At 41.0% G+C, this 25,223-nt stretch overlaps 1 protein-coding gene across 8 annotated transcripts in view; it reads right to left on the reverse strand.

The window, feature by feature from the left end:
• The window catches only part of SOX6 (SRY-box transcription factor 6), a 231,865-nt gene that overhangs the window by 137,354 nt on the left and 69,288 nt on the right, over positions 1-25,223 (reverse strand). For 6 of the 8 annotated variants that reach the window (XM_053449746.1, XM_053449747.1, XM_053449748.1 and 3 more), the window contains exon 3: positions 11,337-11,456. The exons of the other annotated variants lie outside the window; for them this stretch is intronic. In XM_053449746.1, coding sequence (XP_053305721.1) covers positions 11,337-11,413 — 77 coding nt within the window. In that variant the 5' untranslated portion in view covers positions 11,414-11,456. The remainder of the gene's footprint in view (positions 1-11,336; positions 11,457-25,223) is intronic. 8 annotated transcript variants of the gene reach the window in all.

The raw sequence follows: 25,223 nt of genomic DNA on the forward strand, positions 1-25,223 counted from the left end.
TCAATGTATCTTAGAGAAAGCCCAATGAACCCCGAACGGGCCACATATACGTTCCAGCGCGTCAGTACGAAGCTGAAAGCGCCAGGAACAGCTGTTTGGTCCCATTCTATGGAACGACAAAATCTTACAAACCTGGTATTTTTCTCATGGAGTTCAAGTCAATAAAACAGAAACCTAATATCACATAATATGGAAGGTTACTAAAAATAATAAACGGTAAAATCTGTAGTTTTGCGAGAACCAGATGTAACATGTTCCGAGCGGCGCGCGTATAAACCAGCAAATGCTCCTGGGTGCAGAACTCTAGGCTTAGAGTCTCATAAAATGTTAATATGCCGGTCATAGCTGTTCCTTTGGATGGAGGAGGAGGACCAAGAGTTGTAGCATTCAAGGTCTTAAAATTAGGCCTCTAACCATTAGATACTCTTACGAATGTGTGAGAAGTCACCATACGCGGGAAGCGCGGGTTTAGCCGGGGACATCGGGGGAAGCGCGGCTTCCCTGGGTCACCACGGGGAAACTCCGGGTCGTGGCAGCGGTGTTGTGGAAGGCCCCACTCACCACCCAATTCCCATCCAACCATGTCCAGGTTTTCTGGCTGCCCAATGTCGTCACGGGACAGCCCGCCAACGTCGACTGGACCACCCGGCAACATCAGCGGGACCACCTACCCTACCCATTCCGAAAAGGAAGGGCTCCAGGTAGCTGGAGCCTGGATATTCCCAGGCATTGGAATAACTAAAGGTATACATCATGCTAAAAGCCGTCCAGGAGATATGTTTGGCCGAACACATCCTTGACGTGATATACTCACCTATATAGTATTTAGATCGCCATGTACATGCATGGCAAGCAACCTCATTGTTTTCAATGGGAGCGCTTGTCCTGCCCCTGATTGGCTTATTTAAGCAGCCAATCAGTGGGGAGGAAGGTCAGGCCAGGAAGTAGGTAGGTAGCTGTGGCATGCATTCTTCTTTAATAGCGGTGCCAGGGACATTAAACTTTTTTTTTTAATTGGTTTCAACCCATTTTCTTTCAAAATGTACGAAATCGGTTAGCGCAGAAATCTCACAAATGCGAAAATCATTAATGTCATAATAAAAAATATCCAGTCAAATCAGACTAACGGCTCCGTTTACTAATCCGTCACGCGATTTCATGAATATTTCAGCGGAGGAAACTTCAGGTGCAAAAGAAAAAATAATTAATTTCAAATTAAGGACTCATTTTAAAGAAACGGCCCATATTTCGCTTAGGATTTAACAACCTGACATCATTTTTTTTCTCGCAGCCACCAAATCGGGTTTGAGTTTTAATCATTAATTAAAAATATTTATTCTGTAAATGTAATTATTCAAGTTTGAAAATAACAATATTATCTCAAAGCGCGTCGCGTCACTCCCAGGCTTAGCGTGTTTTTTACCAGGACTGCCTCATATGCAAATTACCCTTCACTGTAGCGCTTCATTTGCATAAACGGTCTGGTTTATGGTTCCGTAAGAAAAGAAAAGCGTCACAAAGTTGCAGATTTTGACTTCCATTAATTTTAACCCCTTAAAGACAACGGGTTGCCCTTAAACTCATTAAGAACAATGCATTGTCATGAAGGGGTTAAAAAAAAGCGTATTTATTTAAGTAGAAAACTTTAAAATTGTGAACTTTCTGAAATACGGAAATATTCCATAAAAAAAGGTGATGGTTAAAGCAAAATGAGCCGACCCTGAGAATATTAACCCCTTAATAGCCCATCGTAAAGCGTCTATGTAGCGACTCGCCACACGTGTTACCGAAATAACACCAGTCGTCATGGAAACCATCATTTGTCATTGTTTAAAGATACACTTAATTGAGTCACCTGCGCTCAAGCAGGGGTATCTACCATAATGTACTGGGGGCAAAATCAGAAGTCTTATATATGATTGCCCCGGGGTGGGGGGCGCGGTAGAATAGGGAGGACTCCAGACTGTATGAGCCTCAGAATGTACCCTTTCGCCCTGAGACTGGGGCAAAAACTCTGAGGTTTCCCGAGGATAATGATGGTAAATAGTAAATAATAGCTGATGGATTCTGAATTTTACTTTTATATCCCCAAAATATTAACCCTATGATTGTGAATCATGAATAGGTCAGTTTATCTAAGGTTTAAATATATTAAAATCGTTATTGAGCCACAAAACTAACTTTTCGACCCAAAAATACAAAGTTTTTTTTTCTCTTTTTAGTTGAACAAATGAATGGTGACTTAAAGTTCAGAAATCGCTTTTTTGGGGTAATCAGAGCCAAGTTTTGCATCCAGAGAACAATAGTCGGCAATTACCCCAGCTGTAAAAAATAGTCAAAATCCTTCAAATGCCAAAAAAGCTGGTTTGTTACAATGTATTTTCTTAAGGAAGGCTGGGAGTCTTGGTCTTAATCAACCAATAAATGATTTCCTGCAATTACATTAAATAGAAAATTATCTTCAAATTGGGAGTGTTAATTGAAAATCAAAATTCAGAGTGAAGTTTAGAAATTACACGCTGAATATAATTAGTCGGGGAAAGCTTCACCTCTGCTTTTTAAGCCGCCGCTCGGCAATTTCTCCGGTGACCATTAAATTACTGTGCTAAAAACTGAAACAAAGCAGCTCTTATATATCAACAAAAGAGATTGTTTTCAAAAATAATATTTTGGGGTTTTCTTTCTATTTGTTTCTTTATTTGTTATATATGTAAAATACTTAAAAAAAAAAAAAAAGATGGGGGTGATAAAGGGCCATTGGAACCCAGGAGTGATGGGAGTGATAAAGGGCCATTGGAACACAGGAGTGATGGGAGTGATAAAGGGCCATTGGAACCCAGGAGTGATGGGAGTGATAAAGGGCCATTGGAACCCAGGAGTGATGGGAGTGATAAAGGGCCATTGGAACACAGGAGTGATGGGAGTGATAAAGGGCCATTGGAACCCAGGAGTGATGGGAGTGATAAAGGGCCACTGGAACTCAGGAGTGATGGGAGTGATAAAGGGCCATTGGAACACAGCAGTGATGGGAGTGATAAAGGGCCATTGGAGCCCAGGAGTGATGGGAGTGATAAAGGGCCACTGGAACTCAGGAGTGATGGGAGTGATAAAGGGACATTGGAACGCAGGAGTGATGGGAGTGATAAAGGACCATTGGAACACAGGAGTGATGGGAGTGATAAAGGGCCATTGGGACACAGGAGTGATGGGAGTGATAAAGGGCCATCGGAACACAGGAGTGATGGGAGTGATAAAGAGCCATTGGAACACAGGAGTGATGGGAGTGATAAAGGGCCTCTGTACGCCTATGAAGAGATTCCATTACAATAGTCATTTACAACATTAACCCCGTCTGCGCTGGATTTCTGATCCATTTCATGTTATTTTAATGGACGAAATTAGCTTCTTCTTTTAAAAACAAGGACGTTTCTAAGTGACCCCAAACTTTTGGATAGTTTATATAAAAAAGACTTTAGAATTGAAGAACGTCAGCTTGGAAGATCGTTCCGGATAATAATTTGTGGGGACTCTTAAGGGATTTATTCATTATTAAGAGGCTCTCACCATTATCTGCAGCAAAAAGGATCTCAGACTCTCTTTGTAGAAACGAGAAAGACGGAATTCTTCATTATTTTAATTTTTTTTTAAGTTTCATACTTTTTTTTCTGTTAACCCATTCACTGCTGATTTAAGATACATGTATAGAGAATAAAATAAGCAGGAGACATCAACAAAATGAGATAAACCGCTTTCTATGATAATTGTAACAGATTTGGAAGTTTTGGCCCCAATTTACTCTTTAAGAATATGGCCCTATAAGGGATTGTATAAAACCAAAAAGGGTTCCACTGTCATCCACATCACTGGGCTCCATATCAAGAACTTACCATTCTATATAAATGCTTTCTGCCGGGGTAGTAGATAAATGGAACAGCCTCCCAGCAGAAGTGGTAGAGGGTAATACAGTGAGGGTATTAAACATGCATGGGATAGGCATACGGCTCCTGAATCTAAGACGAGACCAAAGACTGATAAGGTTTGAGTTTTTAAAGCAGGAGAAACGGGGCCGAACAGGGCCGGTCTGCCGACAAGTTCTGGGTTTCTGCGATTCCAAATTTTCTTTCTTTTCCCCAAAAAATATGAACTCCACACTAAAATCTGCAAACCAGGTGATAAATCCCCCAAAATGTTAAACTCCCCGTTGTGTTTATTTGTTTGCGAGAAAACATCTAAATTTACCGCGAATTTGGATACATTTATTACCATTCATGCCTTTAAAAGAATCCAATTCAGTGAAATTTCTTTCATAATCAAATTCCGTTTTAAAAAGCTGAATCGGAGCAGAAACGTCTGCGAAATGCGAGTGAAAGGCGGCGGTTCTGAGCCAGCGCCCTCTTTTCAGACACTTTTTTTCATATAAATAATGAAAAAGCGTGAAACCACCCGGCGATTTATTAATCAGCGACACAGGAGACAATACATCACCCTGCGGGGAAATCAGGAATATTAAGAAGAAACTGTAAATTATATTTTATTTTCTCGCGGCTTTCCAATAAAAAATGTTGTGTTTGCATTACTGCCTGTAAATCTAGCTTTTTTTCTTTAAAAATGTCAAATAGATGCGGTTTTGGTGCGGCTGAAAAGCAAAAAGTAAAATTTCACCCCGATCTCAGGTCTTCAATGAAGATCAGTGCAGAACGGCAGAAACCTAGAACCGGGAGAAACCTAGAACCGGCCGGCAGATCAGCCCCGTTCAACCTGATTCAGAAACCATATGCATGCTTAAATCCCCTCAGTGCATTAGCCTCTGCCACTTCTGCTGGGAGGCTGTTCCGCGTATCTACCACCCTCTCAGTAAAGTAGAAATAACTCACCAGGCTCACGCAATTTTTAAACCTAGAAACAGAAATATAAAAGTTGCGCAGCTTTGGTTAGACTAGGATTGAGATTTGGTAGCCAACCTAGAACCCAATCAAGTTCAGTTCTGGGTATCAGAGCAATTCCTCAAAGGCTGCGAGGCATTTACCCAGTTCTTCTGATCCTGGTCCAAAGGAACCACTGCCCTGATGTTCAATAGGTTCTGGAGTCGTCCCTCGACCTGGAACTTTCCAGAACCCAATCAAATTTTAATTCAGTCCAAAACAATGGAGCTCAGAAGGATCCACTGCCCTGATGTTCTATAGGTTCTGGGTTCTATATATAATGTTTCTTACAGATATAAAACACTGATTACTTTCTTTCTTTCTTTGAGGTTTCTTTCAGAAAATAAAGTTAATTTTATAATCAATAAAAATACACATTTTGAAAGCAGCCAATCAGTGGCAGGAAAGCGCTCCAATACAAGTCAATGGGAACACTTTCTGGGCGTGCCCCTCCCCACTGGCAGCATTGATTGGCAGTAAGTATATGACATGCAGGGAGCTCTGTGCAGCCAATCACATCTCTTGTATCAAAAAATGGGCGGAGAAACTCATTTGGGGGATTTAAAGGGACCATGCAGCTAAGTTATGTATCAGAGCGTCTGTGATGGCCGGGCGTCCCTTTCATACTCGGCAAACACAATCCCAGATGCTTAGCCATCGGCTATTTATATATTTTGTATTAATACACGCAACACGGATGACGGGTGAAAAAAAAAAGAACACGTGTTCTCTAGACATGTAAACACGCTATTGTTCCCAACCATAAAAGTCGATGGTTCTGGCGTAAGGTCAGGGTCTTTTTTTTTAAATCTTTTCTGCAAGAGAAGGAAATTGGATACCAATCCCCCCCCCCTGCCCCCGGCCCGTCCCGGCCCTTTGACTTTAAAGGCAATCGTTACAGAGCAGCTAATCGAACCAATGGGACGGAGGAGCCTGCGCGACGACGTAAAACTATCAGCAGGGTGTCGTTCGCGAGCCAAAAGCATTCCAGGGTATATGAGACCCCGTCTGCAGCGACACAAAGTGACAGTAATATTGTCAGCTAAATATAAACCATGCGCAACGTTTGTTACGGAAGGGAGATCCGATGCCAACATTATGTCTCTTGGGCATGGCTCGGGTTGAAAGCGATACAAAGGGTTAAAAAAAAAAATCTCAAATTTATTTTTAACTTTTTTTTGAACCCAAATCAGTGGCCGCTTTTTTTCTCCGGTTGCCGACAAGCTTTTTTTTTTTTTTTTTTTCTTTTTTAAATGGTAATTCAAGTCATTAGAAATGTTGCAACTCGTTACTTGCAAATATTTGCAGATCTCGGCGGAGGGAGTGGAAGCTCCAGCATGCGCGGCGTTAAAAACAATACCAAAAAATAAATAAAAAAAACCTATATATATATAAAGAACTGCGGAGTTTGATATCCCGGCGGAGAGATGCGATATTCCTGCCCTCGGGGGTAAAGTCATTCTTAGCCAGCTTCGCGCTCCCGTGTCAGGCTAGTCTGTCGAAACACGCACTCCGGCTTTCAAACAAAGTATCGCCGCCTCGCAACGTTGTTACGCGGATAAAATGTTCTTAAACACGAGGTTCAAGTGGATAAACCCAAATTAAAACACCTGCAAAACAAGACCAAACAAGCTACAAAATATCTCAAAATCTCGTCCTCCGCGGCGTCTCGTTTTAACCCTTTCAGCGCCGAGGGGGGGGCAAGCAATGGGGAGTGATTTTAACGCAATCCGAGCAGTGTGCGCGTTTCCTAAACAAGGATCGGAGCCGGGAAAGCGTATTCAAAGGGTTAATATGGAAAGCTTTTTGATTTAGTTACATAAGCTTTCAAGACCTCAGCGGTCCCTTGTTCATTTGTAATGATTCCAATAAGGCATCGGTGGCTAAACTTACCATTTATCCCCAATATTCGCATCTATAGCAGTAATCTATTGCTGTATTAGCTCTTACCACAGCTGCAGGAGGCCCAGTGCATGTACCCACTACCCAGTCATAGGAAAAATCCAGGGCTCACCCATCTCTAGCTTGTTTTGGTTTTTTTAATCGCCCTGCTAACAATGCGCGGCAGGGCATGTAATGCGATACCAGGCTTGGAATTCCGTGTAGTACCTGGTCCTGCGCGCCTCTGCTTATACCGAGGTTCCTGCTGCAGACTAAAGCTGCCGTTCCACCAAATGTATAACTAAATGCAGCATCAGAAACATCGTTCCCAGTCCTGCTGAACCCCAAACCCTTCCCAGAGACAGTTCTTTCATCGGGTCACATTTTGGCCGGGAACACTTAATTGTCATATGACGCCAAAGCAGGCCCTGATAGGCTGTCTGCTGTCTGAAAAGCTCTACTATTAAACGTTTTTCATAATGAACATATTTGATGCAGAATAATCCTAAAAACGTTACTTTGGGACCCGCGTTTAGGCTGCGCGAACGGCGAGGAAGACATTTTCGGTGCCGATTTAGCCGAAGACACACAGAGGTTCTATTTTGGAACACGGAACTCTTTGTTTGTAAACAAATCATTCCTGTTGATAGAATCCCAGAACCTGCCGGCGGATCGGCCCCCCATCCGGCCCCCCGTCTAGTCTGCTGCTTTTTCCTGCTGTAAAGCCTCAAACCTTAATCAGTCCTTGGTCCTGGTCTAGCAGTATTAGCCTCTACCACTTCTGCTGGGAGGCTGTTCACCTTATTCGCATGCCAACTGTCTCGAACCGAATAACCTCCAAAGACCAACTAAATAATCCACGCTAAATGTTACAGATATTTCATTTGTGATCCTTTTTAGATCCAACGCATGCTTTTGAGATAAATGAGGAATCTCTAGCAGGCATCTGTAAGCCGAGGTTCACGGGTTCAAAGCGCCAGCGCGGTTCAGTAACCGGCGCTCCACAGAGGCAGACAGAATGAACACCAGATGTTAGAAGTTAATAATAATGAACTTTAATGTGTCTTTAAGCTCAGCTCGCGTCTCTTTCCATTCCCCAATTACATGCGCCGGATAATCTACTGGGAGCATATGGGAGTGGGGCCACCACACGGGAGGCTCGTATGTTCAGGATCACGCGGCGTCGGGAGGCCACGCGAAGATCATCTCGGAGATGTAGCCTCTGAACGTCTTTCCTTCATCCCTTCACAGCCGACGGGACAACATCACAAAACCCCGTGCTGTCCGGCCCCAAAAAAAGCTAAAAACCACTTAAATCTCCCCAAAATAACAGAATATTATTACATTCTGCGCGTTCGCAGAGACAGTTCTGACCCTTTAATGGCCAAGTGCATGTGAGTCAGTGTTAGCAGGATTGTGCACGTGCAGAGACCCCTTGATGGGCACCGATCATGTGACCCAGTTATATTATTATTATTATTTAATGATTTGTATAGCACCATCATACTCAGTAGCGCTGTAAACGGGACATGATAATAGCACAGAAAAGTTTTTACTTACAGGAACAAAAGGTAAAGAGAGATCTGCTCATTGTTGGGTTGTGTGCATGCGCAGAGACCACTGAGCATAACGGCACAAGAGTCCCTTTTTTTTTTTGGTTTTTTCATCAAATTGTTCTTGAGTTGAACATAAGTCATGATATCCAGCCGGATGGACCCCGCATTATGTATAATGAAATCGGTGCGATGAAATAGTTTGTCTCATTGCGATTAAAGTGCCTAGTCCAGGGCTACTGGGGACTAAAAAGTAACTTGCACCTAAATTTGATACAAAAACAGTAAGTTTGGAAAAAAATGTTGCTACAAAATACCTCCATTATGTAAGCGTTTCTCTATATATGGATATAATAGACTGAAAGATACGATCGCTGAAATTGAATTAAAATAAATTCTTTTGATTCTTGTTTTGCGCTGCAGAGCGGGTCAGATGACCGCATTTTACTGCCTGAAAAATAATAAGCATTTGTTAAAAATCTCACATGCAGAGCGATGTGACCGGCCGCGCTCAAAAGACCTGGGAAAATCGGCAACAAAAGTGTCTTTCAAACAGGAAGCGGTAACAGGCGTCCGCGGAATTTCGTGTATCGCTGCCGCTTTATGTGTCAGGCGGGTTATGTGCCAGGCATGCAAAGGGTTAAAAAAGGACCGGCTGAAGGAGAGCTGACCTGGTTCCGTGTCAGATGCTGAGATTTAAATATTTAGTCCATTTCTTTTTTTTTTCTCTTTTACAGAGAGGGTGGTTGATCAGTGGAAGAGCCTCCCAGCAGAAGTGGTAGAGGGTAATACAGTGAGGGGATTAAACATGCATGGGATAGACATACGGCTCCTGAATCTAAGACGAGACCAACGACTGATTAAGGTTTGAGTCTTTACAGCGGGGGGAACGGGCAGACTAGCCGGGGGCCTGTGGCTTCTCTGAATTTCTTCAGTGCATCAGCCTCTACCACCTCTGCTGGGAACTCGTCCCACTTATCTACCACCCAATACAGGGAAAATTCATTTTGCCAGATGGCAGACACGTGGTGTTGATGTAAAGCATTAGGAGAAAGTGAGCCGGCGTCCCTTCCAGTGTCAGTGACGAGGTTTTTAAGCTGCGGTGATCTCTGGGAAGGTGGAATGCGTGTTTCGCCGTTCATTTTGCTCCTGGCTATGTGGAGTTGTGTATCGCTTGTCACTGTTACTAATAACAGACTACAGACGAGCTAAAAGCACAAGATCCCCGTGCGGCTGATTCCTTTCTTTTTAACAAGACGACTTAATGACACGGCGTATAATTCCAGCAAAATCCATCATTCTTAACACAGAGCAAAAATGTCACAGAACTCCCCCAATTCCTTTCAAAACTTCACTGAATTGTCATTTTGTATCATTACTGTCCACTTTGTAAAATTCGATGTCCTTTCTTAAATGCCACAGAGTTGAGAAAAGATTTGGCTGAGGCTCAAAGGGTTAACTACAACAGAAAAGCTATTCTTAGATTTTTTTTTCATTATATTTAAAGTAATACTGGTTTAAAATGTAACAATGTGAAACTTTCACCCCAATTCCGGGATGCTACTCCGCTCCAAATGTAGCGGAATGAAACAAAGTGACACTAATTTATCTACGAATAACGCAATAAGACGAAATCTCCAAGAAAAACTAGACATTCATTCATTTTAAAGACATTCTAAATACCGGTCGTGAAATAGTTAAGAGACACAGCGTCAAACTTTAAAGGGGGTTAAAAGTTAAGCGCCTGGATTCCGTATAACTCCCCAAAACATTCTATCTGGAATCCTGCTTCACTTTAGGTGTTACTGAACCAGGTAATGATATTTGGTAGCGCAGGAAGCCACGAAACAATCCAGAGCCTTTTAACCGGACGGAGTGCCGACTGCCACAGGTGCAGGACATGCGAAGGTTAAAAACATCGAAAATATCCAGAAATTATCTATATATATTAAAATAAATCAATGTTGTTTACACAAACATAGAATGCTCAGTAGTGCAACAATGTAACAAAAAAGATAACAATAAGGGATTGGAAGAGCTTATTTCTCAGCTCGGTAGCCGGGTCGCTTTTAACTCTTTAATGGAAACTCACGCTGAGATTTACTATGGATGTAGAAGCTGTCAGTGGGGCAGCTGGCCGGGGAATGTGGGTAATTCACTGCCAAACTCAATGCCGTAGCTACCAGAATCCTCGCTCGTTTTATCCCCTCCAAATGCTCTCTGCGCTATAGAGTTACAAATACACAGCAGCTCTCAACGAAAAGAGCTGGAAACAAGTCAAAACCTGATATGAATTTTGATATGGGACTTAACTGCGTATGCTATATGTCATGTTAACTGATATAAACAGAGTGTTATCATGTGGGACAATCTCATATGGTATGTCAATTTTCTTTTTTTTTTTAAGTATATTTTTAGGTATACTTTACTGAGAGGGTGGTAGATAAGTGGAACAGCCTCCCAGCAGAGGTGACAGAGGGTAATACCGTGAGGGGATTTTTATATGCATGGGATAGACATGAGTCTTTACAGCAGGGATACAAGTAGACTAGATGGGGCCGAATTGGGGCTGATCTGCTGACAGGTTCTAGGTTTATATACCCCATTCCTAGAATTACTTGTAAAATAATACCCTGAATAAATGTCACAATATAATGTATCCCGGGGCATATATTAGATTTGCTCTTATTTTTCAATATTAAAGAAAAATCTCTAAAATGCCATAAATAACTATGAAAATGTTTCAAATGAATGCAACGTATCTGCTATATCAGATGCAACAAAACAGAAGGGGGTGTAAGGAGCATCCCACAGAGTTCACTCTACAGAGAGCCCAGAAACCTTCATCCTTCCCGAAAATTGGCAATATTCATAAAGCCGTTACACAGAAGGTAGATGCAATCAAAGACAGAACGACAGACAGAGAAGGTCCATGAAAAGAAACACACAGGGAAAAAAATAGATTTGATACGTCACTCACAGTACGTAGTTGTCCTTCCACTCTTCTGTGGCGCGTTCTCCTACAACTCCAGCTAGAACGTCAGCACTCGATGGCATTCCACCTCTCACAACTCCCCAAATCTCAAGGAATCACTGTCAGCTGTCAGAAAACCACACGGAATTAATCATCTCCAATCGGCCAAGTCGCAGGTCACCAAAGACTTCCAATTCCGAGCCGTACGTTACGCCACCCTCCCCCCCTCGATAAATAAAAATTAATTATTATATTTAAAAAATAAAAATAAAAAAACAGCTGCAAAGTGGCTTGAAACCGGGAAAAAAAATAAAAAATGACAGCCAAGTTTGAGTTGCATCGACCCAGAGGAAGAAGCGATGTCCGACCAGGGCCGTCGGCCGCTCCTGCAGTCAGAAGCACTTAGCAGCCAGTCAAACCATCATCCAGGAGAGCCTATTTCCAGAGCAACAGTCAGTCTCTGTGGTTAGCCTCACACTTGACAGTAAGTTATGAGCCCTTTGTGAGCACAGGGGAAGGAAAACAGAGATCGGAATTTGGCAGGAAAGTATAATACACAATTCTCCTGTCTATGGAACCTGATTTTTTTTTTTTCTTTTTGGTGAAAACAATCAAGCATTGTTGAAAGAAAGAAAAGCAAGTTTGACACATGAAATATAGTGAGGCCCCTTTTCCGAAAACAGTAAACAAAGGTCCATTGAGGCCTGATCTTTTCTGTCATTTCTAAAGATAGTTTTTTTTTTCCTTTTTTTTTTTCCTCCCCCCCTCTCCTTTTCTGTGATTTTACAGCAATAGAGTCCAGATTACCAAACCAAGTGTAAAGTATCCCACAGTCTACAATAAAAAAAAACAAAAAAACATATCTGCCACGGAGGGGTCCGTCAGAGAAAAAAAAAAACACAAGGTTTTTTTTCCCCTTCGAGGAACGATGGAGTTAAAAGCACCCGGTTGAATAAAACAGGACATCGACGGGAGAATATCAAACGCCTCTCGGAGAGAAAGAAGACACAATGCATAGTGGCTTGAAAGAGACTCTAAGGAAAATCCGATAAAAGAAGCCAAGAGACGCGCCATTGTTTCCTATAAAGAGCTAATTTTGTTCGGGACAGGAAAAGAGATGGACGCTGGGGATCTCGCAATAGAAATATGAAAGGAAGGAACCATTCGTGGTCATTGTTAGAGATCTCAGCTTCTTCAGACAAGTCCTTAGTGAGGTCATTATTGGCACAAGAGGCACAAAAAAAAACTTGTTCTGGTATAACTATAGTTCGGACATCTGGAATGCCCACAAACAGTGGACTACTTTCTCTTTTTTCTAAAAAAAAAAAAAAAAAAAAGTATTACTGTTGCTTTTTCTTGGCCACCAGGCCAACTTTAGATAGCTACCCAAACTCCAAATTAATGATGGCACCAGCAAATAAAAAAAGGGCTTTATTTATTGTTATTTATTTGTTTGCATATTTGGTATCTTTACATAATAAACAAAAATGATCTCTGGATACAAATGTATCAGTTAAAAAAAAAAAAAGAGAGAAAGGGAGTTCCCTTCCGGGATTCCGATGCCGGAATTTAAAGAGATACAATGTATAAAAAAATCTTATGTCCTACCATACTTTAAATATGCTTTAATAATAAATACAATATCCATTTAGAGTGTAAGCCTGCGTGCCGAGCCCTCATTACCGAATGTATCGGTCTGTCAGTTCTGGTTTTGTCAGACCCTTTAAAGGAACGGAATGTAAAGATGCTCTGCGGAAATTGTTGGCGTCACATAAATAATAATAATAATAATAATAATAATAATAATAATGTATTATTATAATTTATTATTATAATTATTTAAAATTTTTTATTATTATTTATAATTTGTTATTATTATTATTACTATATCTGTTTAATTTAAAGTGTAGCTGTGCAACATTTCCAGTAATTAAGTGCGATTAGTGCGGAGTCATACTCAGTACCGCTATACATTTCGGTATCCTCATTATGGAGGGTGGTTCCCGCAGGAGAAATTGCCTTCCACGTAAACTTGATTGAGTGCGTATATGTTTGCCAGATGCCCGGCGATTGTTTAGCCGGTTATGAGTGACAGGAGTTGCAGACATGACGAGGACACTTTAAACCATATGTTTTTCACTTACTTTAGTCATTGTTGTATTTTTTTTAGGTTTTTTTTAGTTTTTTTTTTTTTTTTCGAGGTGGGGGAAGCCTAGAAAGGGGACCCACAGGCCAATAAAGTCTTAGGATCGAATGACACAGACCATGTACATCATTTGGAAAACATGAACACTTAAGGTTGTCCCACCCATGCAAAGTAATAGCCTTCATTGTGCCGAGGTCTGGTTTGGCCGCACCTAAGAAGACGCGAAATAATAGAGATTTCTTTATTTAGTCGGCCCGCTATATATATTCTCTCCTTTTATATATAAATACGCTGGCCCAGAAAAAATGACTCTGGTCGTGTTATAGAGTTCCTATAAAGCACCAAACCACAGGAGCGCCACGCGTGCCACGGAAGGTGTAATAATAAGCAGACGGATGCATATGGATTTAAAGCCTCGGACGGCATCGGTTAATGTTTGCCGCGGTGTTTGATGTCAATCCGTTTGGCCTTTCTTATGTCAACACCGAGTTCCAAGGAAGATAAAGGCCTTCTGATTATACAAAGTATCACTTTGTGGTTTCGCAGAAGGTCAGAACATTCTTTCCGTGCGGCTTCCTATATTAAATCTCAGGAAAAGGTGAGAATTGATTATACATCATCTGAAATATATTTTATTCCTCCGAAATTGATTTAAGGCGCGGAGCATTGTGGGGGGGGGGGGCGTATATCGGATATATGCCTTTTATTATACTCTTTAAATCTCAAACAGAATCGCAGACAGAATGGATCTGATTAACTGCGGCCGCAAGGCCTTTAAGGCGTTTAACCCGCGCGTACGGACTAAACGGCTCGGACATGCAAAGACTTACTGCCTATCGTGCTAACTAAAGGGTTAATCATCTGGGATATGTGGATAAATTCTCAGGCACTAAAAGAGCTTTGAGATTCTTAGAACCCCCATGATATGTAGTTTAGGTGCTGGAACAGCCTGTGAGTCAATGGTGATGCCCTACACTGACTAGTGACTACTGGGAGGGTGGTAGATAACAGCCCACCATTAGAAGTGGTAGAGGGTAATACAGTGAGGGGATTAAACATGCATGGGATAGACAGACGGCTCCTGAATCTAAGACGAGACCAACGACTGATTAAGGTTTGACTCTTTAAAGCAGGGGAAACGGGTGACTAGACGGGGGCCGAAGGCGGCCGTTGGTGGTAGAAAGTTGTAACCCCCATAATCCAACAGGAGAAAGAAGAAGACAATAAACAGCTTTGGGTTCTAGAATTCCATTTTCTAAAATTCTGCCCTAGATCAGGATCAATAAAAATGGTAATCTGGAGGAAACGTTTGGGCTAATTCCAACTATTCCTAACTATGATGTCATCACTCAAAACATAACCTCACTAGGGCTCTCAGTGTTATCTCAAACATCTTCTTCCTACACCCTGACATTGGATAATTCAACTGCATCAAAATCTGCTTTTAAAGCCAACAAGCCTGTCGATCATAAAAAATATTTTTTATTACTTATTTTTTAGGCCGGAAAGTCCTATTTTCATTGCTAGAAGAATTTACCGACCAACAATGGACAATCGTACCGATCAAAAGATTAGGAGGGTATCCTCATGAGTGATTATGAAGTAGCCTTACAAACCATTACGACTATCTTAAGACTCTCATCTGATCTGAAGAGCTTACAATCTACTAGACAAGAACACCTTCTATGGGAGATCTGTTCTATTGAAAAAAAGGTAGACTAGAAAAAAAAAGTTTTCCTCCCCAATTAACACAAAGAACAAAAAAAGCTGTGTATGAATTGTGTGAATCATCGGCTTTGGGACCAGAATCCAACATCATTTTATTTATGTTTTCCTGGCCATTCCGCGCGGCCGTCGCGCACAATACACCCAATCAGGGCGGAATGAAATGAAATTGTGCGACTTTGCAGAGTGTGTTTTTCCAGCCTGGGAATAGACTACCTTTTGAGTCAGGGTTACGACCCATAATGATTTAACAACTTGACTTGTAAGAAGCGAATTCTCCCGATCACAGCAGACAGTGAACAGGCAGGGGTATCAGTGCTCCCTTTCAACGCGGGGCGCATGTTTTTACAGCGTGGGCAGGAAGGGGTGAGACGCGTGGCGTGTATGAGACAAAAAAAAAATGGAGACCAACACCTGTGTGCAAGTAAGAAAACACTTGGCCTCCTGTGCTACTTTGTGAATTATTGCCACCCCCATCATACCTACCGCTCATACAGGGGTTATTGTTTATCACGTGCGCCCCGATTCACAGAGATTAGAATTTTCATGTGAAAATGGGTGGGACTCTTCCAAATATGGTCAATGTAAACACAAAAGTGGGCGGAGCTATGTTTCAGCTCCACCCTCTTTGCTTAGAATGAAGCTTCAAACCTTGTGACTATTATTTTATGTTCATTAATAATAATAAATAAAAACAGGATTAAAATGGAACTAAAAAATGAGGTAAATTAGGGCAAGAAAGGGGATTTAAGGGCAAAGTGAAGCAATAACCTAGAACATCCAAGTTGGTTGCTATGGTGGCTGCACTATTTGCCCCCCGTATGTGGTAAAGGCCGCCAATAACTCCTCGGGGACCCGCTACTTTGCACCGTCTGAAATAGAGGGAGCCGTCCCTAAAAAAAAGTGATATTCCTAAAATAAGTAATCCCAAATATCCCAAAATAAAATAAATAAGATGCAAATATACACATTTTTCACTTAGATTTTTCGGTTTTCTTCTTCTTTATTGTTTTCTATAGCGCCATCATATTCCATAGGGCTGTACAATGGGTTATTATTTATTATATTTTTATTATGGCCTGAAAAGAGTGCTTTTTATCAAACATAAAAATGTTAATTTTAAGAAAAACATATTTTTTTTCCTTATTCTGCAATATTTTGGCATCATGCGGCTGTACCAAGATACAGCAGGTACATCTCTTCATCAAATTCACTCTGACGTACGAAACAATATGAGAAAGGATTAGCGCTGTATACACAGCTTGGGCGACTTTTTGGGAAGATTTATCGCAGGATAAAGTTTAGCATTCCTTTCCCCGCGCGGTAAATGAAACAGATGAAAAAAAATATATACTTTTAACACCGAAAGATTAGGAAATTAACACATCTGGGCTTCAGGAATTTGGATCATATCATCGTAAGTAAATCTAAACGGTTAATGGTTTAGCCACCATGTCTATATATATATATTATTATTATTATTATTATTATTATTATTATTATTATTATTTTATTTTTTAAACATTTTTAAATTAAATTATTAAAATTATTAAAATTATTTTATTAAAAAATTAAATATAATCTTTGCCAGTTTATAATGGATTTTAGAGGGGTCCTTAATTATTTATTAATAATAATAAATAAATAATAATACTAATAATAATAATAATATAAAACGTAAACCACCAATGTAATTTTGATTAAAAAATGTTAAATTAGTATTTCATTCCAAATTTGAAATCTGCTTTGAATAAATGAAATCATTTGCTGATAATTATCGGATTTGTGGTCAGTGTTTACCGAACGCTATTTTTGTACAATTACACCAGTGAGGTTATTTTTAGAAACCCCCCAAAATTACGCAGGGTGGGTATTTTGGATTGGCTTTTTTATACCATAAGCAGTAAAAATTAATCAGATGTGAAATAAAACGAGAAAATATCCACCCAGTGAGCGATCGGGTTTTTTTCTCTTGTAAATGACTAATATCCCGATAAGTGAAGGGAAGGAGATGAGGAATGACTTATTCATTCTAAGACGTTTATGGAGTGTGCGTTACAATACGCTCCAGAAAGGGGGTTCTATGAGTCCATCTCACTGGGGATTATAAACGCGATGATACAATGTAATGAATGTTTTAGACATTGGTTGGCAACTCGGGGGAGAAGGACTCCCCACATAGCCGAGTATCATAATCCTGGAATCCAACAAGCTCAATGGGGATTTCTGCCAACACCCAGCTCCACCGAGAAGACCACGGAGAAAGTCCTACGAGTGGATCCAACAGGAGAGTGAATGCTGCCTCGAGTCAATTTAATGGAAGTTTTACTTTACAGAGAGGATGGTAGATAAGTGGAACAGCCTCCCAGCAGAGGTGGTAGAGGGTAATACAGCGAGGGTATTAAACATGCATGGGATAGACATACGGCTCCTGAATCTAAGACGAGACCAACGACTGATTAAGGTTTGAGTCTTTACAGCAGGAAAAATGGCCAACTAGATGGGGGCCGGATGGGGTCAATTCTATGTTCCTTAGACCTAACATTATCATTTTTGTGTACAGTTGGTGTAAAAAAACACTGGTGCCCCAAATTCTACGGATTAGAGCTGCTCAGAGGGTTTCCATCACTTATCGAAGGGCCAATGGATACACCATAAAGACAGCGGCCCCTTACGGTACGATCGTTGGGGTCTCTGGTGCACGTGTCCACACAACCTCTCCGATCTTAGACTAAAGAGGGGCCCTGGGGAATTATTGCAGTGCAGTTGGGATCAGTCCCCCCCTTTCCGCAGGACGCCACGCTGTTACCCCTTTACTAGGGCTTTGGGTGATAGGAAGGGAGATAATATATTGTGTGCACACCCAGTCCTCGAAGGGTTAAAAATACACCTTAGACGTGCACCCAGAGTCAACAGAACAAGCAAATACCACCGAAGGCCAGACAAATATTTAAAAGGCAGGAGAAGAAAAAAAATGAATGTTTTACCTCTGGATCTGCCTTTTCTTTAGGGTTTTTTTTTCCATACGGGCTTTAAATGTAGGAATGTAAGAACAGATGTTCTCATTCTCAGCCCCAGGAATGTGCAATTTACCAGCACACAATAGAAAGAGCCTGACACACACACAAAAAAACCTCATTAACCCTTTATTTGCTCTGCCATGCAGCGCACTCCCCTAAGGGGTTAAAGTGAACTGGGTAACACGATGTAAACTTACAATGGTGTCTGTCTTCCCAACCAAAGGTTTCATTATTCTCAAAATCCTAGAAAGCTTAAAATAACAGATTATTCCAAAATACAAGGAAAGAACATTATCCAACATGGTGCTCACCGGTCACCATACCTGGCAAGTGTCTCGGACTACTAGTGGCAGTCCCTTACTTACATCACTTTCCTTGTCGGCTGCTGTTTGTCCCAAGTATTTAATGCTACATTATTTTTGGTCACTGTATCACAACGCAAACCCTTTTAACAAATTGTATATTTTGTTACAAATTGACCTTTTTTTGGCTTTTCCAACTAATATTTCCTGCGTATTCAGTAAGTAAACCTGATGGAATTTAGAATTATTTGGGTGCACTTAACCAGGACTACAACGTTGTAACTTGGGCTCTTGGCCCCTGGGGCAGTGTCAGAGGTCTTGCCCCACGCTGATGTCACATCTGCTTCCAGAACTGGAAGGAGCTTCAGGAGCATTACCGCCAGGTGGCTCGTGTGCCCTTCACCTTCCAGACCCTGGGGCAGCTGCACCTCTTGCCACACAGAAGTTTCTGCCCCGCTGACCCCAAATGCTAATCCTCAGTTCTCCAATTCTCTCGCTTTTCCTGCTGAGGTCACCCAAACATCTCGTTGTCTGACGTCAGTTGAGTCTCTTTGGCTTCAATTGAACTACAAACTGAATTCATATAACTTCTACAGCCCTGCGATCCGATACATTGTAACAAAGAGGCCGACGCTCTTTCCGGTAGCCGCTCGCTTATTCTCAAGATCAAACTTCTTTTGACTTACAGGGGAATTGTTTATTATTATTATTAATTATTTTAATATTTCATTTCTAAATAATAAAATAATAATAGTAATAAGAATAATAATAATAGTAATAATAATAATAATAATAATGTGATTCCAGAGCAAACTATGCAACATGTGGGACAATTATCAGAAACATTCAGTTTTTAAACATCACTTTATATACATTTTGCCCTATATACATATAATGAATTTATAGGCTAAATAATCATTTTTTATTTATTTTTTTAAGTTTAAATAAGAAAACGGCAGACAGGCGAGTGATTTAAGTCACGGATAGAGACAGGAGACAGCAGAATGATACAAGGTTTACACGGCGGCGGCGGCGGCGGCTTCGACATCAGGGAGGGTAACCGCACTTTGCTTTCTTGTAGCCGATTTAAGTAAAAGATGAGCTCCCATCTGATAGATCGCGAGCCGTAACCTCGCCGCACAAAAGGTTCTGCTTATCTTCCTTTGTTGCTGCTTGTAACTACACTTCATTACTCTGTCAATAAAGCTATTTGCACTCAGCATGGAGCGGCGAACGCGGCAACAGCTCCAGTCGGTGACAATTGAGAGTAACAGATAACGCGCTCCGGGCTAAGAAAAGCCACGAATCGGATCCCTGCAAGCTGCCGGAATATAATTATATCTGATTACTGCCGGAATGCATTATTCCCGACTTAACAGCTCGCTAAATTCCACTGACAAAAAGTTGATGGTTTCCCAATACTGTATTTACTGCCCACCCGCAATAACCAGTCACCCCCGACGGACGCACGTCGCTCAAACCGGTATAACTCCCACTACGCACAGCGACGCTCCAACCGGTGCGGAATGGAAAGCCCGTTTATTCCTGCCGGACTGGAGATGAAAGGGTGGCCCTGGCACAATAAGGTCTGGGGATGTAAGGGTGCTTTTATGTTCACATAGCGTGCAGCCCGGCCGTGTAGTGCCGTCATATTCTGTAGCGTCGTAGAAAGGGTAAACACCTTCACCTTAACCCCTAGATTGTAAGCTCTTCTGTGCAGGGCTCTGCTTTGTTGTGAAAGTCCAAATTGTTATGTGATACACTATCCCGTTTAGCCATTGTACAGCGCTTCGGAATATGATGGCGCTATATAAATCAATCAAGTAATGATGTCACTGGTTCAATATCAAAGAATAAGGAGTTTATGATTAGGGGCTTCCGTGTGCCAAGAACAGCCTCGCCGGTTTAACCAGCGGCACGCCGACCGTAACCATCCACGAGGCTTTGCTGTGTTGGCAGAGGCCGCGTTAAACGGCTCTGTAATGTGCTTAGAAATGTCGTGTTATTGCCATGTTTCAGTAATGTTGTCATGCTGGCAGGAATCGCGCGCGTTAATAAAACAGCTGCGTCCGATTTCTATTCAAAACAGTAATCCGTGTGTATTTTGGGAATAGCGGCAGAAAGGTCCCAGCCCCGAGGTTTGGGTGGTATGGGATCGGCACCTTCTGCAGTCTGGAAACACTTCATTCCCAAAGTCAAGTTGGCATCAGCCCGAGCCGTTTGATTGTGCCACTCGCTGAGAGCTGCGAGAGCCAACAGGTAGCACCTCAGCTTAAACAACTCCGATGAATCTTAGCCAGCCAACCGCTGGGAATCTCGGATTGTAGGGAAATGGCTGGAGTGGTAACCCTAACTCCGAAGGGCAGCTATTGAGCTACAGGTCTCCATGATGGATACAATGTGACGTCGTATGTTCTTCTACATCTCCACCGCTGGCTTATTATAAAAAATCATGGGGTTTTGGGAAATTAGGGTTTTTTTCTAATCCAAATTCCTTATCCTTGCAGGAAATCATCCTCAATGATCGTCAATGGTCGACCCACATGAAGGCCTCTGTGGAACTGCTCAAGATCGATATATTAGAAAAGTGAAGCCCCTCACCTCTCATAATTTCTACTTGTCTTATCAAAAAAAAGCTATTAAAAAAATAAATCAGCCAATCAGGAAGAGCGACGCAAAGATATAATAATAATAAAAAAAAAAACACAACATATACTATTTTTTATACAATTAAAACACTGTGAAAATACTGTGAATCCCAGTGTCGTAGAGAATTAGGCGGCGGTATTTTGGAAAACTTAAATCCCTGCCCAGAAGGAAAAGATTTTTAAAAAAAACAAAAACCTGTTAACATGTTTTCCAGAATTTTCAATTATTAACCGAAACGTATTTCTTTGGAAAAAATAACAAAGGTGTCTTGTAAAAAAAAAAAAAATTGCAAAAAAAAATAAGAATGGCGTGGAATTTCGTTGGCTTAGAGCAGTAATACCCAACCATGTGTTGCTAAGGAACGTTATTAGCCAAAAAAATGACAATATAGAATATTGTCCCGAGCACCCACTGTGTCTCCGAGCGGCTCCAAGGCCTGGGTGTGTCATGGTGGAAAAGCAGGGGTTTTAAAACATTGTTTCTGGCACATTGAACGGGATCTCCTGCTGATTAGTTTTTTTTTCATGGTTTCCATAATAATCGCAAATATTGGCATACAGGAGGCAAATATTGGCAACCCCGGCCGCTCTGTTCTTATTTTATTTGCCAAGTCGAGGGGGGGGGCTCACGCTGCCATATTTCATGATCCCTGCTCAACGACGTCGGGCGTGTGGCTGATGGGACATACAGAATCCTGGGTTTGGCACAAAGCCAACGGAAAGTGGAAAAATTCAGATTTTTAGAATTTGAGATATGTGCCGTAAATATTAATCTATCGATGTGCCCAGGTACATGCATGAACCATGCACGATAAGATGGCTCTTATGTAAAGATTTAAAAAGCTGATCGAAAATTATGGTTAAAATCCATTAAAAATGGACTAAACTAAAAAAAACTAAAAAACTATTTATAAAAATTTATGTTTTTATTTAAATTTTTTTTTTTTTTTTGTTAATTTGCACAAATAAACCCTCATGGAAAATTTGATGAAGTCTGAAAGGCATAAGATCAGAGTTTCAAAGATGGAAGTTTCAGAAATTGGGGGGTTCCAACACAGAAGAATAAGGGTTAAATGGACAAAAAAAATTATGGCCAAAAAATGTTTTGCTAAACAATAAAAATAATAGAAAATTCTGCACTTTATGAGTCTGGCTCGAGGTACTAAAGGGTACAATTTAAATAAAGCTAAAAAAAAATCAAGGGGGGAAAAAATAAAGGCAAATTAAGCCAAAAATAAATAAATAAAAACAGACCTTTGCCGACGTTGAATAAAGATAAATAAATAGAGCTAATTTGTTCACCCTGTAATAAACAAAGTCGTCAGTCTGCAGTCACTTCCAAGACCTTGCCGAAATGTAAACATATGTACGGTGGCTCTGGGCTACGAACAATATGCTCTTTAATTCAAAGACACGGCTGCAAAGCGTGAAAAAGCATTTTGTTGCGTTTAACAGATTAAAGGGAGAAAAAAAAATAAAAAAAGACTACAGAAGCATGTTTTTTTCAGTGTTACATGATTAAGAAACACATCATCAAGGTCCCTTTTATTTCCTCGGAAACTGTATTGAGTTTTCAGCTCATTTCATGCAATTTGTGATTCCTGGAAATAAATATTTTTTAAACTCTAGCTAATATGCTAAAAGAAAACAATTTTTTTTGTAACGGTATTTTTTTTTCTCTTTTTGTGCGTATAATAATAAAAAATGTGCGGTTTATTCTTGTTGGCCGAGCTCGAGAGGACTGGAAAAGTCGAAAGAGTCCGAGAGTCATTAAAGCCGAATCCTCGATAAAGTCTCAAAAGGGATAGTGACCAATATTCAATGAATTCCAACGTCGCCAACGTTCCGAGGTCAAAAGACGACGATGATAGCCACCAAAATTTAGATACCTCCTAAAAATGTCAGCTCCGTGGACGGACCCCTTAGTCATCCGAATGACCAAACCATTTGGAAGTTTAAAAGTAAGCAATGGATTTGGTGTCGTTCCAAACCTTAGCAGACATTGACTCCAAATCCAGACATGTGATCTGGATGGAGATTCTCCTGGAGAAGACTTGAAGAAAACTTACTAGACAGGTTATACTTTTTTTTTTTTTTTTAAATAAGTGCGCAGAGGAAACTTCGGAAAATTCCAAATATCTGTTTTCGAGATTATTACCGACGTCTGCCCCATTTTTGCTCCACTGAAAGGAACGTCGTATGGAAACATGTTTTCGTGTCTTGTTCAGCAGTTCGATGAAGTCTATTGTAATAACAGGTGGAGAGTTTGTTCTTTTTTGTAAATGATTGGTTTCTCAAAGAGGTTCTCAAAGTCTTCGTGTCCCATCCATGGAGTGTTTCCTCACGTGAGTTCAGAAGATTGCTTTAGGAGGCCCAGAGACAAACCAGATCCCCTGCATTCGTTTGAAGAGATATTAAAAATATGCACCAATGGAACACAAAATGTTACTTTTGGAGTCTAAATAAAAGCTGTTAAAGGATGTCCGGGAAGTCAAATAACGATATGGCTGGTTTGACTGATAAACCAGATGTCCTACTTCGCCATGGACTCGGACACTTCCATCTCAAATGTCCACCGTCGCACACCCATTCTTGTGTGTTAACTCAAGAATTATCATCTCCAATTTATTTAATGCTCTCCCCAAGCAGGAAGAGTCCTCAAAGTCTCCATAGAGTTTCCTTAGAGGTCAACAGCTACTCAACTCATATCAAGACATACTCTACGAACGACTTGCCAAGGAGGTTCATCCAAACTTCCACCCGTGATCAAATCTGGACTATGCCCAAGAAAGATCTGGGAAGCTATCAAAAAGAGTGATTATTTTGGGTTCCAAAGGAGACATAAGCCCCAAACTCAAAGGGCAGCCATCTTACCCCAACATTTCTGCTTTGCCCTTGATCCATCCAGCTCTCGACTACACTGGACTGTTTTGACGATCTTTGTGCCTCAAGGGGCCAGGGAGGGAAGCCTCGTACACCACGTGCTAGGGACCGAACTCAGTGATTAAAATTCTTAGGATCGTGCCCGGACCCCTAGCCCACCTCATCTTAAAAAGCACAGGGACTTTACGCCTTTCTCGCTTCTATGGCAATCAGAGGATTAACCGGCAAGCCCACCATTTGCTTCTCAGCGCACACAAGTCTGGCCACACGTCTGGAATAAATTTCACTCTCTGAAAAGATCTTTTGATGCTACCACAAAATCTAAACGTTCAAGCTTCGCATAAATATTCATATCATTTAAATTCCAACTTTAAATTTATATATTAGTATTTTTTGTAAAAAAAAAAAAAAAAAAAAAAGTATGCGATGTATCCTGTTTATGTAAATTTCCGTATAATGATGTGACTCGCGTTTAATGCTAGTACAGAAAAAAAATGGAGTAAATTAAAAGAGAAATCACTTGATTTAATAATAATATACAATTTAGTGGTGTTAGGGAAATTAATACATGCACTTTGTAGCACCAGCATTTCCTAATTTCACAACTCCTACCTCGTAATTATTTCAAGCAGTCATTCATTTAAAATGAATATATTTCACATCATTTGACTACATTTTGGGTGAGTTGGCATAGAGCCGGCAAAAAGTTAGACGCGCAGGATTTTACATAGTCTGGAGAGACGGCAAATAAAATAATGACATTGTAACCAAAAATATTCCATTCCCTTAGCTTTTTTTTTTTGCTATAAGAATTGTGTATTTTGGTGCTTTGTTTAGGCCTCTTATAAACGCGTTAAAAGTTCACGTGGGGCTCTCATGCAACGCAACTGGTGATTCAGACCTAATGCAGAGACCGACAGGGCCTTCGGGCCCCTAGGCATGTGAATAATGTGATACAGATAACGGGGCGCAGGTAAAGGCCGTTAGGAGCAGGGAGGCGGATCGGAGAGAACAGGCTTTTCTTAAAACCCCACTTGGACTTTCACCGCATGCAGGCCGGTGCGTAAAATTCTCTGATTATTGGGGTAGTAACGAGACTTTTCTCCTCCCCTCTGACTCTACAACTGAAACAGGAAGCATACTTAAGTACGCTTCCTGTACGCACCGTT

Source organism: Spea bombifrons, chromosome 10 (assembly GCF_027358695.1).
Source record: "Spea bombifrons isolate aSpeBom1 chromosome 10, aSpeBom1.2.pri, whole genome shotgun sequence".
Classification (NCBI taxonomy): Eukaryota; Metazoa; Chordata; class Amphibia; order Anura; family Pelobatidae; genus Spea; species Spea bombifrons.